Consider the following 16,345-nt stretch of genomic DNA (forward strand, 5'->3'; position numbering starts at 1 on the left):
AACAGAACTTGAAGCTAAACAAACCACACAGATGATCTTACAGTGAAATAATTCCAATTTGCAAGGAAGACACTTCACTTCCTCAGATGATGTTATCAAAGTACAGGTAGATAGTGACTACATGTTTCACGTGTCGAAAATATTTCTGCTTTTAGCGTTAATGTTTTGCCAAAAAAAAAAAACATTTTTAGATAAAATAATTTCTTTACTTATCACCCCACGTACTCGATCCCTGTCACAATCATTCTGTCTGTTCTTTTGTCTAAATTCAATTTCCTCTGAATTTTTCAGTTTTCCGATTACAAAATGGAACCGATACGCACCGTTGCTACAGATCTCGATATGGCAGTTTAGAGATGTTGTAAGTTGAGATCAGGATCGTGGAAGTTTCCCGTTCTTTGTGGACTCGTGCTGACGGTGTTGTTAACCTAATGTTCCAGTCAGAGCTGTTCATAGAGAGAGTGGCGACATGACAATCTCATTTGTTGGAACCAAAATGGCGGATTATGCGTCAGCGCACATGGGCAATTAGCACACAGTAGATGCATGCTGTAATATATGCACATGATAACCGGCCATTTTCGTTCCAGAGTCTGAAGTCGGCGCTACTCTTTATATTTACTGCTCTGGTTCCAGTACCACAACCCAATCTCACAACAACAACCCTTTGTTCCGCTTCACCGTCTATTGTTCGTGTTTAACTTAACTCTGACACGATTTGATGGATTTTCCCTATTCCCTCTCGACGCCACTAACACCACTACTAACCACTAAACAGGAAGGCCTTTTAACCGGGCAGATGTTCCCCCCATTTTTGAAAAGATTTCAAGTTTTTTCTCTCTGTATTTGTATTTATCTCTGTATTTATCACTGTTTCCTCCATTTTCAACATTTTTCATGGTCAAATATCACGCCTAACCTTAACAGGATCACAGACATTTAGATGATGCACCGCGCCATGTTCGACCTTGTTTTTTAGCTCGCGGGATAACTCTTCACCCTGTCCAACCGTTGTCCTTAACTTTGAAAAAAAAGTTCGTGTAGTCACATGTTGTTCGGGATTAAACTTTTTAACCTAGTAAAAGGGAGTTGCAACAATATGAAGACTTTATTACAGGCGCAATACAACAGCCCTGCGTCAAACTGATACTTGTTTTAAGAGCTTAATAAACAGTTCTTTGCTGCAGTTTGTTGTGTCCTACTTTCTGAATATTAACCTTTAACCTTTGGAGGTGGTTTCGGCACCGCAAACTCAGTTTGTGTGAATTGTGGTATTGGAATGCTTTGACCGCGCCACACCTCTCCATAAACCCTATATGCTACTCGTCGATATAGTGCATGGACATAAACCCTTTCAACACTGTGAGACATACACTTTGCCAAGCTCTCGATATTGGGTTAATCTGTGACAATGCGTCGTGCAGGATATTCACTGTTCCAATATTTGTGGCACAGTGCTAAAGAGCATATCAGCATAGTTTAACCAGCAGTGCCGTCCAAAGTTAAAATGGCAACACTTCTTAAGATTTATGAAGACCGTGGGAACTCCAAAGACATCGGTAAATACGTAAAAGGAACATTTTAGTGGCTTCGTTGAGAACAAGGTGGCTTTAGAGCTCTCACATGTGGGAAAACAATGGGCAATGCCATATTTGTTTCACACGGATCTAGATCTCGATCAGTGATTTCATCGCTGGTTGATGCTATCCATTGGATGGATTCTGATGTCAGTGAAGCAGCGTTGGATCCCTGATCACGATCAGGATCCGCGTGAAACAAACAGGCACATAGCACACGAACGAAACGAGCACACTGAGTCAATTTTGATCGAGATTTTCATCAACCCACATTGTGCCTTGGAGTGGGTCAACCTACAGCTGTTTAATTAGAAAGAGTTGCGACACGAGTGTCTGAATTGTTGGAAACAAAATGGTGGATTATGCGTTGAGTGCACGTGGGCGATGAGTATACACCATGAGTGAATGCTGCACCGCACGCATAATAAACAGCCATTTTGGTTCCAAACTCTAAGCTTGGCGCCACTCTCTCTGTATACGGCTCTGGGTCAAACCTCCCAGTCTCCGTCACCATTTAGAGATACCTGTGTTCATAATAGATACGGTATTCGTTTTCGTGTTTCGCTCGAGGGACCAACCAGTTGAATGTTTCGAGGATTTGTAGTTCAGCGTAAACTCCGGACATCTTGTTTATCAAAACTCTTGCAAACGAATGACTTTGAAAACGACTTCCCCGTTATTTCTGCCACTCAAATAGGAGAAGGCTATTTCCACGGATGAGAAAAATGAGAAAGAAAAGTACAAGCCCGACGAAACTGATAAGGCCGGCAACGGGGAATCCTACCAGGTTGTCACCGATGAGCTGCCTCCACCTTACCCCAACGGCCAGATGGAGTTTAACACCAAGTTGTAAGGAAAGTTTCTGTTGGCTGTTGGCCCGAGTGTCCCCAAACAGCATATATAGAGTTGACTTCTTGAATGCCTTGTTTGGACACTCCGTCGAAACTTGAAATCCGATCACGCATTCTCCATCTTCATCCCCTTGAATACCCACACGGGGTAATTGTACATACATAGTTGGTTTTGGTGTCGGGTCAACGTTGATTTGATTAACATTATATAAACCGATCCTACAAAATTTTGACCTCACGCGACTCAATTTTGCGCAGTTTCGGTCTCAAGTCCTGTCATGAAATACGTTTTGTACTTTCTGTCCCCATTTGTCGAGGCTGCTTTTGCACAATGTATTATTTTTATACTCTATCTCTGTTGTGCAGTTTCAATTTTTTTGGATTAGTGTTTTGATTTGACGTAGATTTTTTATTTAGATTTAGTTGAAATACTGCATATTCTTAAAGTTTGCGTTAATTGGTTAGATTCACAACTGATTTTTTTTTATTTCACTGTAAACCGTGTATTTTATTAGATCTTTTAATCAGAATCATGCATAGCTCTTTTAAAATGATGTTTTTGACATCTAACATAGGCCCTTTTGGGGGGGGGGTTGCGGATTGGCTTGTAATTTGTAAAATAATCAGTATGTTTTCATTTTGATTTCAGAAAATGAACTGAAAATTGCAACATCGAACGAATGAGAAGTTTTTGTAAATAGAATTTATTCAAATGAAAATTTTGTTCGAAAACCTGAAAATGAACGCATGATATTTTCTATTGCGTGTGATAGAAGTGTCTAGATTTTTTATATGTGCCACGTCAGACAGCTATCTCAGGAACAAACTGCTTTCCATTTTCTGGTTTATAACCAGGGGTGAGATTGGTCAGGATGTTTCCCAAAGTTCAGGATTTTTCATTACGAATTTTTAAACAATCTCTTTCACAATCTGAAAAATCCCGAATTTACCATTTAGGTGTTTTGACGCCTTGACGTCGATATAGAACAAAAGAAGTGGGTATTTTAAGGTATGTCTTTAAAGGGATACACAAATGTATGTCATAGACCCTACGCTGCTGTAGGGAACTTAAAACCTCTGGTGATTATTTCGCGGGATGTTTTATAATCCTCCAATCTCACATCTGGTAGTTACAATAGATGCTTTAGGTGTGTTGCGTCGTTCCTGTAAGAATTGTTTAATGCTCCCAATTTATTGGTTATGGTAGGTTATAACTCGTGGTTCAGCATACCTCTTTTGGTGAACTGTTTTCATTTGGAATGGGTTTATATTAAACGGAATTAAACACTTTCAACGAAAAAAGAGAACTCCTTTGAATATTTTTATCATCCCGTTGTGGAGTTTTGTCGTTAATATTGCCCCCCCCCATAGTCCAGTCGTTGAATGAAAATTTTGCATGGTGCTGGCTGGACCTTTGGAATTAAACCGATAACGTTTATTGTATAGTTCTTTATTTAGTTTTGGACATTAACACCGATGCTTAGTGATAGGGAAAAACGATACTCTGGAGAACAAATGGTTGTTACTTCCATGTACCTCCCGCTTTGATTTATTTTGGACTGTTTTAGTTTCCAAAAATGGATACACTATTCTATCGGCTCTACGCACACAAACATTGTACTGAAACTCCGCTAGTTTAAAAATCCAGTGACGTTTTACACAATCCTGTTGTCTTCCTTGCTTAGCTATTAGTTTAAACGCTGCCATCATTACAAATGATACGCATTAGCGTCGCGGGGGTGAGGGAGTGTCACGGGGAGGGGAATTTAAGAAGAAAAAACGCAAGATGCATGAAGAAAAAATTAAGAAATGGAAAACAAAATGTGATGAAAAGGGATGCAAATTTTAGTGAAGAAACATAAAAACTCAAATGTACCCTCTTCTGTTGTTTTAATAAGCTGATGAATGCTTGCCACCTCCGTGGAAACCCCCCCTCTAGAAAAATGGTATGACCCAAGTGGCGCCATGATGGAACGCGTATAAATATACATGTATTTCGGATATGCAGCTGGAGAGTGGATGGCAGTATCTGCATGTGATGTGTTTTTTTTTTATCATGCACACTGAATTAATCCGAATTAACTACACAGAACAGTCACATAAACACCCAGTTGTTTTTTTCCATGCTGAGTACTTATCGCGTACGCGCACCATTTCTAAAAAGAATCCCTTGTATCACACCACGGGAGCACGAGACCGCCATTGTTGCGTATTTTAGTTCGAAGGGGGTTAATAACAGCTGCAGCCGATGATTACTTCGTGTTCGAAAATCAATTCAGTATATTTTCTCTGAAATGCTATTAATTAAGAAAGACATATTCTTAGATGGGCAGTCCAGTTTCTAACGAAATCGAATTTTCTCCCTCTTAAGGGCACAATGTGGCAATAAGGACCCAGTTATTTGCCTGTGTGTCAAGTAACCCTGATGTTTACAGCAATTACTTTGGTGTGCGACTTCCATATAATCTGACAATCAAACAACTTTATGGCCGGTTTATTTGCAGATGCCTACTAACAGCCATTCTCCAGAGGTTACAAGCACCACTTGTCGAGAATTGATTTTCAAGAGGTCATTCAAACTCGACAGAACGTTTCAAGAATGGCCATAACTTTCCCTACTCGACCCCGAAGGACCTGTTCTTAACCTGTTAATATCTGCGCTATCCTCTTGCAGACACCCCCCCCAAACCAAATAGCGCATTATAAGGACACCCGTCTATCACAATATGAGTTGCAGTGGCGAATCCGGTATGTCGGTGGGCGGGGTTGTGTTAAATTGTATGTGTGGGTTGGGGGCTCAGACCAGAATTCACCCCCTAAAATAGCTCATGATGCTCTAGCGGCACTTCCCCACCCCGTGGCTGCGCTACAGAGGGCTGGAATGTATGGCTATGTAAGAGCTAGTACTTTGGGGTGTAGGTAGCCTATGTTAGCTTTCTTTTTCAGCACTTATTGGGGGAGGGAACCAAGCCTCCGAGACCTCACCCCAGGTGGCTACTAGTTTAGTTCTAATCCGACAAAGGGCTTTGATTGTTGAGGTCGAGTTCTAATTTGCACTCTTCATGTATGATCCCTTTTTTATTTTTCGTAATTTTTACGACCTTCTGAAGGCAGAACGGGAGTAGCCCCGGTTGACATGGGGGAATATCAGAATAAGGCGTACGTGTCATTTCACCTATCCATTGTGTGTCTTTTTTAAGTTTTCAATATACAGCACACGATCTGTTTACCAACATTTATTTGCTTTGTAGAGAACGATAAAAAGGCCACAGATGACAACCCGATTTGGTCTTTATAAAAATGCATCATCCTTTGACGTGACAAACTGTGAATGCAATGCGCACGGGCTGCAGAGAATTACCGCTCTGTTTTTGTTTTTTTTTATGGGGCAGTTGAATAGCCTGTTTAATTTGGCGATGTAGTGAAGTGGAATGCACCTTTGCACACTTTTTTAAATTCAACAACGTTTGCGTAGCTTTTGTGTCCATCAAGTGTGTGACTGCGAGAAATTCGCCATCGTCTAAGTTCGTGCTACGGGTTGCTTTGTCACTGTGGCCACGCTGAAGTTTTTTCCAGGTGTCGCCGTCACACCCGCACCTGATCGATTAAATTGAATCTTAGCCCGTCATTCTAGGAGAACTAGCGTCGCCAAAACAAGAACTTGGACTTTTGGTCCTCGTGGTTTTCACTGATAGACGCATAACTTGGAGCGTCTTACGGAGAGCCATGGCCGTCGACGATACCCAACGACTTTTCCAGGTCTGGGACTATGTGGTGTTCGGGCTGATGCTGGCCGTGTCAGTTTTCATCGGCATCTATTACGGCTGCACCGGAGGCAAGCAGAAGACGACCAAGGAGTTCCTGCTGGCCGACCGCAACATGAACCCCATCCCTGTGGCCATGTCGCTGGTGGCTAGCTTCATCTCGGCCATCACGGTGCTGGGTACGCCGGCCGAGACCTACATCTATGGCACCATGTTCTGGCTGTTTGGGTTCGCCTACATCTTGACAGGGATCGCCGTGACAAGGTTGTTCCTGCCTGTCTTCTATCGCTTGGGCGTAACCAGTGCAAACGAGGTTTGTCTCTTTTGTTTTGTGTGATTTTTTTTTAAGACGGGCAAAGTGACCCCGACATTTTCGGGTAACATATGTTCAAAGATGAAGGAAAATAGCTGACTATCGGCTCAGGAGCGTTGGTGATTTCATTTCAAAACAAAAACCAAACACAAATTGAAATAAAAAACACACAAAAACCTCCGGAGATGAATCCACCCCAATAAAAGAAAATGTGAGTTCTGGTAATAAATACGGTGCAGATGTAACTCATGAGTGGCATTGTTAACTTTTGCGTACTTCACTGAGTGTTTCATGTCAACCGGCTTTTTGTAAATGTTGAGATGCCGTAAAATGACGACAAATTAAAGACATTGTGAACATATGATCGATTAGAGTGTGGAAGGAATTGTTAAAAGTTGAAAAGATGAACACAGAATGGATAGACTGATATGGATTGCGACAGTAAGGATGCTAAGTGAAATAATATTTGGTAATCAGGACAATGGTGAGTTAGATGATCAGGCGATAGTACTGGTGCTGATAGCTTTGCCGACGTTGACAGTGACCACGACGCAGAACACGGCAGTCACTAGTGTATGACTATGGTAACAAAAAGTTAAGATGATAAGGATTAGATTGAGAGTGAAAGGAAAATAAACAAGAAACTAAAAACCAAAAAACAAAATAAAACAAACCAACCCTGAATACAGAACCCAAACGACAGTGACGAGGCGTGGCATGATACAGAAGAGGACAACGGACAGAGGCATTGTTAAGGTTAAATTAGCTTCAACGATCAGCGTTAGGGTGAACTTTCTGTCACGAGAGAAATTCCATTAATTGGGGGGAAAACTCCTTTCTCTTCACAGTATCTCGAAAAGCGCTTCAACAAGGTGGTTCGTGTTGCAGGAACTCTCACCTACTTCCTTCAAATGGTAGTACCCTGATTTTGTTTTGTCAGTCTAACGCGCAGATAGTGTGACGTTTCCTTCGTTAAATGGCTTTTTCCTATTAGTATAAAAGGTCTTTATATAGCTATATATTACTGGGCGTTGTTTGGTTACAGGGAACAAAGATCAACATTTACAGCTTTGGGACCACTTGGTTAGTTCATACAATTTTTTTTAAATATTTCCAGCAGAGCTCTTTGAGCGTTTAAGTGGAATTTAATGTGAACAAAAGAATGGACACACAGGTTAATGATAGCAAGGCCCAATGGACTAAGATGCAGGTCAACTTGAGCGAACGTTTGCTATTGTGCCTCATGCGAATGCTTACATCTCTGTTATCTTTTTATTTTAATGTTTTCCCCTTTTTTTGTTGAAGGTCCTTTATATGGGTATAGTCATCTATGCTCCAGCTCTGGCATTTAACGCAGGTGACTAAATTCTAGTTTTATACCTTTTTATGGCTTGAATTATTCGACAGATAAAATGCTTTAATTATTTCTCCTTTACAAGCAGCGCGACAGTTGACAACCATATTCTGCATGGTGTTAATAAAGCCACAGACTCTTATTGAATTGACAGGCACGTTTAGTTTTTTAACCTTGGCAAAACCTACCCGACTCTGGATAATAATGACAGTACCTGGATTTTTGTTTATTTATTTTGTTTTTTATTAATTTAATACTTTTTATTGGAATCGGGCGATATGGATTTTTCATGGTATTTTTTCGCGTTGTTTTTTCATAAATACAATAGTTCTTTTTGCTGTTTCGTTTTTGCTTTTAAACTGATTGCATACGTCTTCTTCTTGTTCACAGTGACCAATCTCAGCTTGTGGGGGTCCGTGGTTGCCATTGGTGTGGCCTGCACATTTTATACTACAGTTGTAAGTTTAGTAGCTTTTTTTAAAAATCCACATAAAAATGGGGAAAAGCAACCAATCTGAAAAGGCAAAATAATTCTTAAAAACATTCGTTTTAACATTCATAATCTCTTGAAAACTGATAGTGGTTTTAAGTTCAGCAGTTATGTATGAAAAAGGTTGGGCTGGAAAGTATGACGTCTGCAGTTTACCCGACATCACTGCCACGTATCATTTTGCGTGACAAACCTGTATGAATTTGTAAAGAGATATCTTGGTCACGTCTTGCGCTGGTTTATAAACTTTGGGAGGACTGTTAGCTTGGAGTCCATAAATTGATGGTGTCGATGACGATGGTGATTAAGCAATACCTTACTGCAAAATGCTGAATCGAAGAGTTGAAGGGAAATTGTGTATATATTTAAGCTGCATCTTCGCCAAATTCTTTCTCTAATTGAATAAACTTCTAATACAGGCTCGTGGAGCTTGAAAGGTTATGTACATTTCAGTAAAAGTTGGCGGTGCATGCTTCAGATAAGGCGTGATTCAGACTCAGAAGAAATCTCATGGCTGTTTTGAAACAACTGACCAGGAAAAGGTTGTCAATGAGTTACGATGTTTGCATGAAATATACTGAAGAAGCGCTGTAGAGACTAAACGATTCTTTATATTCGGTTCTTTTTAGGGCGGCATGAAGGCTGTACTTTGGACTGATGCCTTCCAAATGTGCGTAATGATGGCAGGATTTCTGGCCGTCATCATCGAAGGCTCCCTGCGTCTAGGTGGATTCATACAGGTCTGGAAGATTGCAGAGGAAGGAGGACGCATCGATTTCTGGAAGTATGTTGTTGTATTGTGTCTCGTTTATATTGTGTTGTGCTAATTTGTGTTACATTTTACTACGCGTTGCGCAGATTAATGTTATGTTGTTTTTGTTTTATCATTAAGTTTGAAGTCTATATCTAGGTCCGTTATTGTTTAGATTCTTGCGTAGCAGTACTGTTATTTTGTGTTGCGTTTTATCGCCTTGGTTTACACTGTGCTGTCAGTCAGACGGTTTTGTTTGGTGTGCATTGTCGTCTGTAGGCCCTATAGTTGCCTTTCTGTTTGTTGTCAGTTTTTTGTTATGTCAGATTAGTGCTCCTGTATTAGGCTACCTTCTGTCACTTTATAACATGCCATTGTTGTCTTTCAGTTTTTCTCCAGATCCCTCCATCCGGCATACTTTCTGGTCGGTTGTAGTCGGTGGGTGCTTCACATGGACAGCAACATACGGCGTTAACCAATCACAGGTCCAGCGATACCTGACTGTTGGTAACTTAAGGAGGTCAAGAATGTGAGTGTCAGCCTTGGGGTCCATTATGCACTGTATGTCTGCGTGGACTTTGTGCAGGGAACTAACGATCGCGTAACCAAGGGAGAGAGATGTCAGTTGTGGGATTCACCATTCAAGTACGCACGATTCATAGTTGTTCGCTGAGCGCACAGTAAACAAGTATCACATTTTAAAGGCGCCTTCCATTCCGTATGCTCGTTAACACTTTGTGCCAGCGTTGCGTATTCGACAGCCGAACGCAACGCACACGAGTCGATTTTTTGTCGTACATACATACATGTGGTGAGGCACCTTTTTACTCAGCCTTGAGGGGTGCCAGTGCAATAAGTGCGAAACTATGTCAACCGCCTGTAGTATTCAATGTATGTTTGTATCCACCTGACGATGATGCATATCACGTGTACGTGTGCTTTGTTAATTTTCGTCTTATAATGTCAGTACAGGAAAAAGTGGCAAGTAGGTACAGGTCAGCATTTTGCTAATTCGACCAAATTCCCATATTTAAATTCCTTGTTGTGTAGCTCACTGTACCTCGCAACTGTCGGCATGGTAATCGTGGTGTCATGCGCCTGCTCAGCCGGTCTTGTGATGTATTCCTACTACGCCAACCAGCGATGTGATCCCTACACATCCAATCAAATCGACCAAACAGATCAGGTGTGGGCATGTTCTTAGGAATATTTAGTGGATTTACACGAATCACTTGATCCAAATTTGAAAGTCTAATACATGTATTGTGATCCTGGTTTTGGTTGAGTTGGCGTTAAATTTCACGGTGTCCTTTTCTGGCGGTCGGGTTGGATTGGGTTTAGGTGAGTTATGTCGAGTTGGGTTTGGCTATAAGGTGGGGTGAATTTGGGATTGGCTTCATCAACGCTCTCAACTGATAACGTGTATTTCTGATTACATGTCTTGTAGCTTATTCCCATCTTTGTGATGGAACTATTTGGAGGTTTACCAGGCCTGCCTGGGTTGTTTACATCCTCTGTCTTCAGCGCAGCATTGAGGTAAGACTTCGCCTTCTCATCCTGACAGCACTGTTGTCTGTCTCTCCACTTCCCACCCTAATGCTAATTCTACATGTGTACAATAGTGAGCGTCTTAATCTGTCCCATATTTATTCTTCTCAGTACCGTCTCTTCGGGGCTGAACTCGCTGGCAGCAGTGACTGCAGAAGACCTCGTCAGACCCTGTTTCAAGAAGATGCAAGAGGAGCGATACACACTCGTGACTAAAGGGATAGGTCGGTATACGTCATGTGCCTCAGTATACTAGCTCCAGTTGATTTCTGTTTGAGAGTGAAAGCGCCCCGCCTCAATAGAATATTCCCCAGACTGCCTGTCGAGCGAAGCCAGGGCTACTTGAATGTGGTTTGCTGTTATCAGCTCGCGTTTAGTACAGACGTAGCTACTGAATAGGCTACTTGAAGTACATAATTATGTTCAACTTGGTTCGTCTTCAATGCAGCAGTGCAAGTGATTACCTTGAAGGCCTAATTCCCGTGCAGTTGGAAGTTTTCGCAGGTTACTTCCAGGCCGTCCAACTTTCGGTAGTTTTGTTGAATTGGCCGTGGCTAACACAACACAGTAGAGGCAACAGATCATTGACTGAATCTTTAAATATATCTTTTTACACCGATTAAAACGTCCTTCAAGAAGACATCTAGCTATTCAGTTTGGCTAAACTTTGAATTTGTGTAATTTTGTGTGAACTCTCTTCCCCCTTTTTCTCACTAAATCTTTCATCTGGTTTTATCATCTACAGCTATGGGATTCGGTTTACTGAGTTTGCTGGTTGCATATATTGTATCTCTCCTAAACAAGGGAGTCCTTCAGGTAAATTTCAGTCGAAATGATTGAAACGTTCTCCCGTTTGTACGCACGTGTATATCGAGATTTGGAGATTTTAGTCTGCGTTAGAATGTTTGGCAAGTACATACTTCACAGCAGTAGTGTGACTAATAAACGTGAAACAAACATAAAGATAAGATCATGGACATCCCTTAAATTTCATAGTCCCGTATACGATCCCGTAGACTTGCCTTGCAGATGGTAAAAAGATACCTTTTTACTTCAGACGTTTGTTTCTTTTTATTCAATGCAGTTGGCTCTAAGTCTCTTCGGCATGACTGGTGGGCCACTAATGGGAGTCTTCAGTCTTGGAATGTTCTTCCCTTGGTCTAACTCGAAGGTAGAACATCGCTATGATCTATTTTCACAGAGACCATCTCATATCGTTGCTATGTCGCTTCACCGTGCCTCTCCCATGCAAAAAGATCATCTTTCTCCAGTTGTTATCCAGCAATCCCAATGAGTACTCTTGTGTTTTCTTTTCCTTAACGTTCGTGGGGTCAGCCCCGCTGCAAATTCCATGCATTTCACTCTAACTCTCTGTCTCCACAAGAGAATGCTTCACCTGCACCATCTCAATCATCCCCGTAGGCATTGCTCTAAACGTGATCATCGCCCTAACCACCATCTTTGTTTCTTCCATGTCATTACCACCTCTGCCTGTGTGGCCGCGTCCATACAAAACTGTGTACTGTCAGGGTACCACTGTTCATTCCACTGAAATTACACACCGACATATGGTCATCTACTATCAACACAGCAGTGGCGTGGCTAGAATTTTACTAGTGGGGGGCACCAGAATCTTGGGGGGGGGCACCAGCTTTCAGTGGTGTGGCTTTCTGGGGCAAGCTTTTATTAGCTTTGCTCAATATCCATTCATCCGTTTTTGTGTGGGGGGAGGGCACCTTAGGGCACCGGGAATGGGGGGGGGGGAGAGAGCACGTACCCCTAGCCCCCCCCCGTGGCTACGCCACTGCAACACAGACTGCTAATTCACTAACTTTCGACAGCTCAACAATTCATCACATTCAACTGGCATGCTTCATGCCACAAAATCCGGTATTCGGACCCAAATCGTCCACACTATATGAATGGATCCTTTGTAATGATTAACACCCCGCCAGGGTGCTCTGACTGGTCTCATCTGCGGGCTCGCCATGGCCTTCTGGGTGGGCATCGGCGCGCAGATCTACCCGCCGGAGGTCTACAAGCCCCCGCTTGTCATCGACGGCTGCTACTCTACGAACGCAACCAACTCCACGTTCGGTGGTATGGGCTCGACGGCCATGTCAGGCTTTACAACTATGCCTCCTACCGAGGAACCCAGGTATTCCAGACTGTCGTAGATTCAGAGGGACCCACTGAACATATAAAACAGGCACATTTTAGTGAGGAGTCCGAAATTCCAGAACGTTAAAATAGCAAGACTGAGAGAGCCCAAATTAGTTGTCAATCATCACAGAGCTTACATATTACACCCCGGAGGTTTGCTGAAGCCATACAAACTCGTCTAAGAGTTAACTGTCAATTCTAACATGGAAGTATGACCTGACCTTTTGTAAGGGTTACTTATCTTGTTGATCCTTACAAATATCTTGTAAACCACATCCGCCAGAAGTAGAATTTCACTCAAACATATCAAATGTCTCATTTCCCGAAGGCCCGCCATTGCTGCTTTGTACACTCTGTCATACTCCTGGTACAGCTGCACGTATTGGCTGATCACTGTGGTTGTCGGCCTGCTTGTCAGCTTCCTAACCGGTGAGGCGATTGGTTGAGTTCATCCACAAGCTTTTTTGTTATAATTGGAATAAAAAGATAGATTAGATTAACAGTTAGTTAAGGCCGTCAAGTGACAAAGTGAGTCTTCCACAGCTAGTAAAGGAATTATCACTGATGAGATTTTATCTGGTACAAAATACATTCGCAAGAAGCAACCACACAACGCATACAACGTTCGTTTAAGACTGGCCAGCACATTTTATTCCCATTAATAAATACATTTTTGAGCCAGAGAGTCAAAGCTAATTTAAAAGTTACACATTTTCAACGATTTTATTCAACAAGTTAACTTTTTTTCCCCCAAATACCCCTCAAGCAAAGTTTTTGAATTTTCGTCTTGTGAGTAGTCATAGGTAGTCTCCATATATGGAAATACGCGCGAGCGTGACGCCTTCTTTTATCAACTGTTGAAGACCAGCCACGTGACGGGCTGTCAGCCAGTAGAAATAGTTAAAATATCTTAGGTGTTTACGAATAAGTGTTCATAATTACCGTTAGCAAGTGAAAAAAATTTCTGCCGTGTTTTAATTTAATGATAATAACACCTTTATGAGTTTTGATGCCCATTTGTTTTTAATACAGGAGCCAACAAGTCTAGTGATAACGACCCGATGCTATACCAACACATCGCCGATGCATGCTACTGTTGCCTGCCGGAAGTTATTAAAAAACCCATGCGCTGTGGACAGGACAAACTGGTGAGACGGGGGGCCAATATTAATGAGGAGGATGTGAAGGCATTGGTACTATATATTGACAAGCAAGCAAGCAAACCAAAAGCAAACAAATTAGTCAAACATTTTCTGTCGTCGAAGGTGACGTAACGTTCACGGTACCAGAGTTCAAAGAAGCCATGCTAAGCTCAGAAATTTGGCTGCGGCTTGAAATACCACAAGACTCTATGGGGACCAAGCTGCCGTAACTGTCCCAGACTCCTGCGTAGTTTCATTCTGGTAACAGCCTATTTGCCTTGCCAAAGCATATACCTCTTTCTAGGTAGAACTAAGTTCAACCTCGCGTGCTGGACTTATATATCCATTTACTTTTACATCACCGGCAGTACGAACTGAATGCTGTTTGTTTTATGTTCCTTAGGAATACGAGGACGATGATGACACAAAGGACACTGCATACTGCGTGAAAGAGGTTGATGGCGTCAAAACGTCGCAGGACTTCCAAATGAATGACTACAACGGAGTGGGGACGATTACCAATATGAAGTACATACCCAAACCGGATAATCCAGAGGAGAACACCTACGATAATCCCGTTGAAGTCTACTTGGAGCAGCCCGCCACTGAAATGTAGGCCAAGTGTCTTTGCCTCCCTGCGCATGTTGATGAGCCCCCTGACGCACTGGCCGTGTCCAACGCTACTGGCTACGGCTGTGTGAAACACGATTCTTGATGGGACCTGCATGGTTGCAGCCTTAACCAAAATACCTTCCACGGGCGCCTGTATTAATTCTACAGCCGTACCCATAGTTGAGACAGACGTAGATATCAAATCCTAGTCTTGATGTCGAAGTACCGGTTCCTTTTTGGAATAACAACCTCACTGTGTAATACTGAAGTCGTCTGGAGAAAACAAGCTAAAGAACAAGGGAACACGGGCATCTGGGGGTTACACGCACACAGGCAAGATTTCAAAATAAAATAATGAATATTCAGACCATCACCATTTTATAAAAATTAAGTTTTCTGACACAGGTACTGAAAAGTACTTGATTGGGAAATTTGCAAATACACTAATCCTTAAAATCAATTTGAAGTATAAAAGGGGGTGTCTGAAGTCCTTCATTTATTTATCAATCTTACCTTTTGTGCATTTAGCATCAATATCCATTGTTCTCTTGCTTTTTTCTCTCTCCAAACCAATTCAATATTTATTGAACTTGGTTGACAGCGAATTCTCCACGACAACACTGCTTAATGCAGGAATGCCCAACTCTGTATGTTTGGCGTGTACATGTAAATAGCCACATATGACGACGCTTGTAAAGCAACGGTGTGCTGCTTCCCAGCTCAACGTCTGCTGCCCACGGACCTAACACCTTGAGTGGTATTTTGGCCAGACCCCTGGGTTGAAGACCACATGTAAATTACCTTCCGTTCCAGTAGTACCAAGAAACTCCCGATGAAGCCATGCAAATTTGATCCAAATTTGAACAAACGAAAGCTTCTTATGTTTATATTTTATTGATTTTAAGCACCAGTCACAGGTCATAAACTGCAAATGTTTGCCAAGTGCTAAGATTTTAATATGCTACTTCCAATGAAGTAGTCTTATATTGTGAACCCCCCCCCAAAAAAAAAATCAGTACGTTTGGGTATTGCCATCCGTAGCAAATCGACGAGAATTAATCGTCATGACGAAAATTAATAAAATCACCGTTCATCTGCTAGTAGAGGAATATATCAAAGGCTCATTTGCTGTCATTATACAGGAAGACTCCATTTGGTGTACAGTAAATTAGAGGGTTAAAACGTCAAATGTTGCCTGCCTTGTGAATGTAAAGTTTAATCATGAACTTACTTTTTCATTTTTGATGTATCTTTATTAAACCAAAGAACACTTTGCAACGTTTTAGATGATAACGAATGAACGTTCTTTGTATGACCAGTAACTTCCTCACTTTTGTAATGAATTTTTGTTTACTGGCTAACACACCAAATTGTTTTAATCGTTTTAATTTTATCGTTAAGTAAGTAGGTTTTAGAAAATCTGACCGATCTTCCGTTTCTTAAAGGAGTACGCTGCTAGAGCTTGTTATACGAGTATTTCATGTTAAAGAGTGGAAATAAATGTATCTAAATAATTTTCCCGCCCAATTGGAAATTTTTTTTCTGTCGTTTCGGTGCTGCATGCGTAAAGTTTGCGTTTATAACCTGAATCCAGGCAATGCCCTTCAAGTGCACAATACAGGTCCTTACGCAACAGCTGCGAATCTTTTCATTGTTCACAAAGCCGGCAACTTCATTAAGTATGCGGTGCGCAGCGTGCACTTGCAAACCGACCCGGACTCCATGGGCTGCCTGCGCATTCCTTCAGTAGATCGCGCAAGGCATGTTGGGAACCAACGTG

At 41.8% G+C, this 16,345-nt stretch overlaps 2 protein-coding genes across 6 annotated transcripts in view; both read left to right on the forward strand.

Annotated features, from left to right (window-relative positions):
* The window catches only part of LOC110979462 (sodium-coupled monocarboxylate transporter 1-like), a 30,371-nt gene extending 26,636 nt beyond the window's left edge, over positions 1-3,735 (forward strand). For 4 of the 5 annotated variants that reach the window (XM_022235290.2, XM_022235273.2, XM_022235281.2 and 1 more), the window contains exon 15: positions 2,275-3,735. In XM_022235290.2, coding sequence (XP_022090982.1) covers positions 2,275-2,430 — 156 coding nt within the window. In that variant the 3' untranslated portion in view covers positions 2,431-3,735. Of the gene's footprint in view, positions 1-291; positions 362-2,274 lie in introns of all 5 variants that reach the window. The other variant, XM_022235307.2, reaches the window with a different exon arrangement.
* Positions 3,736-5,146: 1,411 nt separating this feature from the next.
* Positions 5,147-16,080, forward strand: LOC110977859 (sodium-coupled monocarboxylate transporter 1-like). The gene is made up of 15 exons (XM_022232364.2): positions 5,147-6,505; positions 7,354-7,419; positions 7,811-7,862; positions 8,250-8,317; positions 8,979-9,133; positions 9,489-9,629; positions 10,151-10,286; positions 10,548-10,636; positions 10,760-10,872; positions 11,394-11,464; positions 11,733-11,819; positions 12,604-12,806; positions 13,140-13,240; positions 13,844-13,959; positions 14,357-16,080. Exons 1-15 carry the CDS (start codon positions 6,155-6,157, stop codon positions 14,567-14,569), a joined length of 1,962 nt encoding a protein of 653 aa, XP_022088056.2. The 5' UTR covers positions 5,147-6,154; the 3' UTR covers positions 14,570-16,080.
* The last annotated feature ends 265 nt before the right edge of the window (positions 16,081-16,345 follow it).

Source organism: Acanthaster planci, linkage group LG18 (genome assembly GCF_054643075.1).
Source record: "Acanthaster planci isolate LZ-2023a linkage group LG18, COTS_SCS, whole genome shotgun sequence".
Taxonomy (NCBI): Eukaryota; Metazoa; Echinodermata; class Asteroidea; order Valvatida; family Acanthasteridae; genus Acanthaster; species Acanthaster planci.

Coding starts and splice junctions, on each gene's coding strand:
- LOC110977859 (XM_022232364.2), top strand. CDS start 6,155: ATGGCCGTCGACGATACCCAACGACTTTTCCAGGTCTGGGACTATGTG. Junction 10,873..11,393: donor ACTCGTGACTAAAGGGATAG/GTCGGTATACGT, acceptor TATCATCTACAG/CTATGGGATTCGGTTTACTG. Junction 11,820..12,603: donor TCCCTTGGTCTAACTCGAAG/GTAGAACATCGC, acceptor ACACCCCGCCAG/GGTGCTCTGACTGGTCTCAT.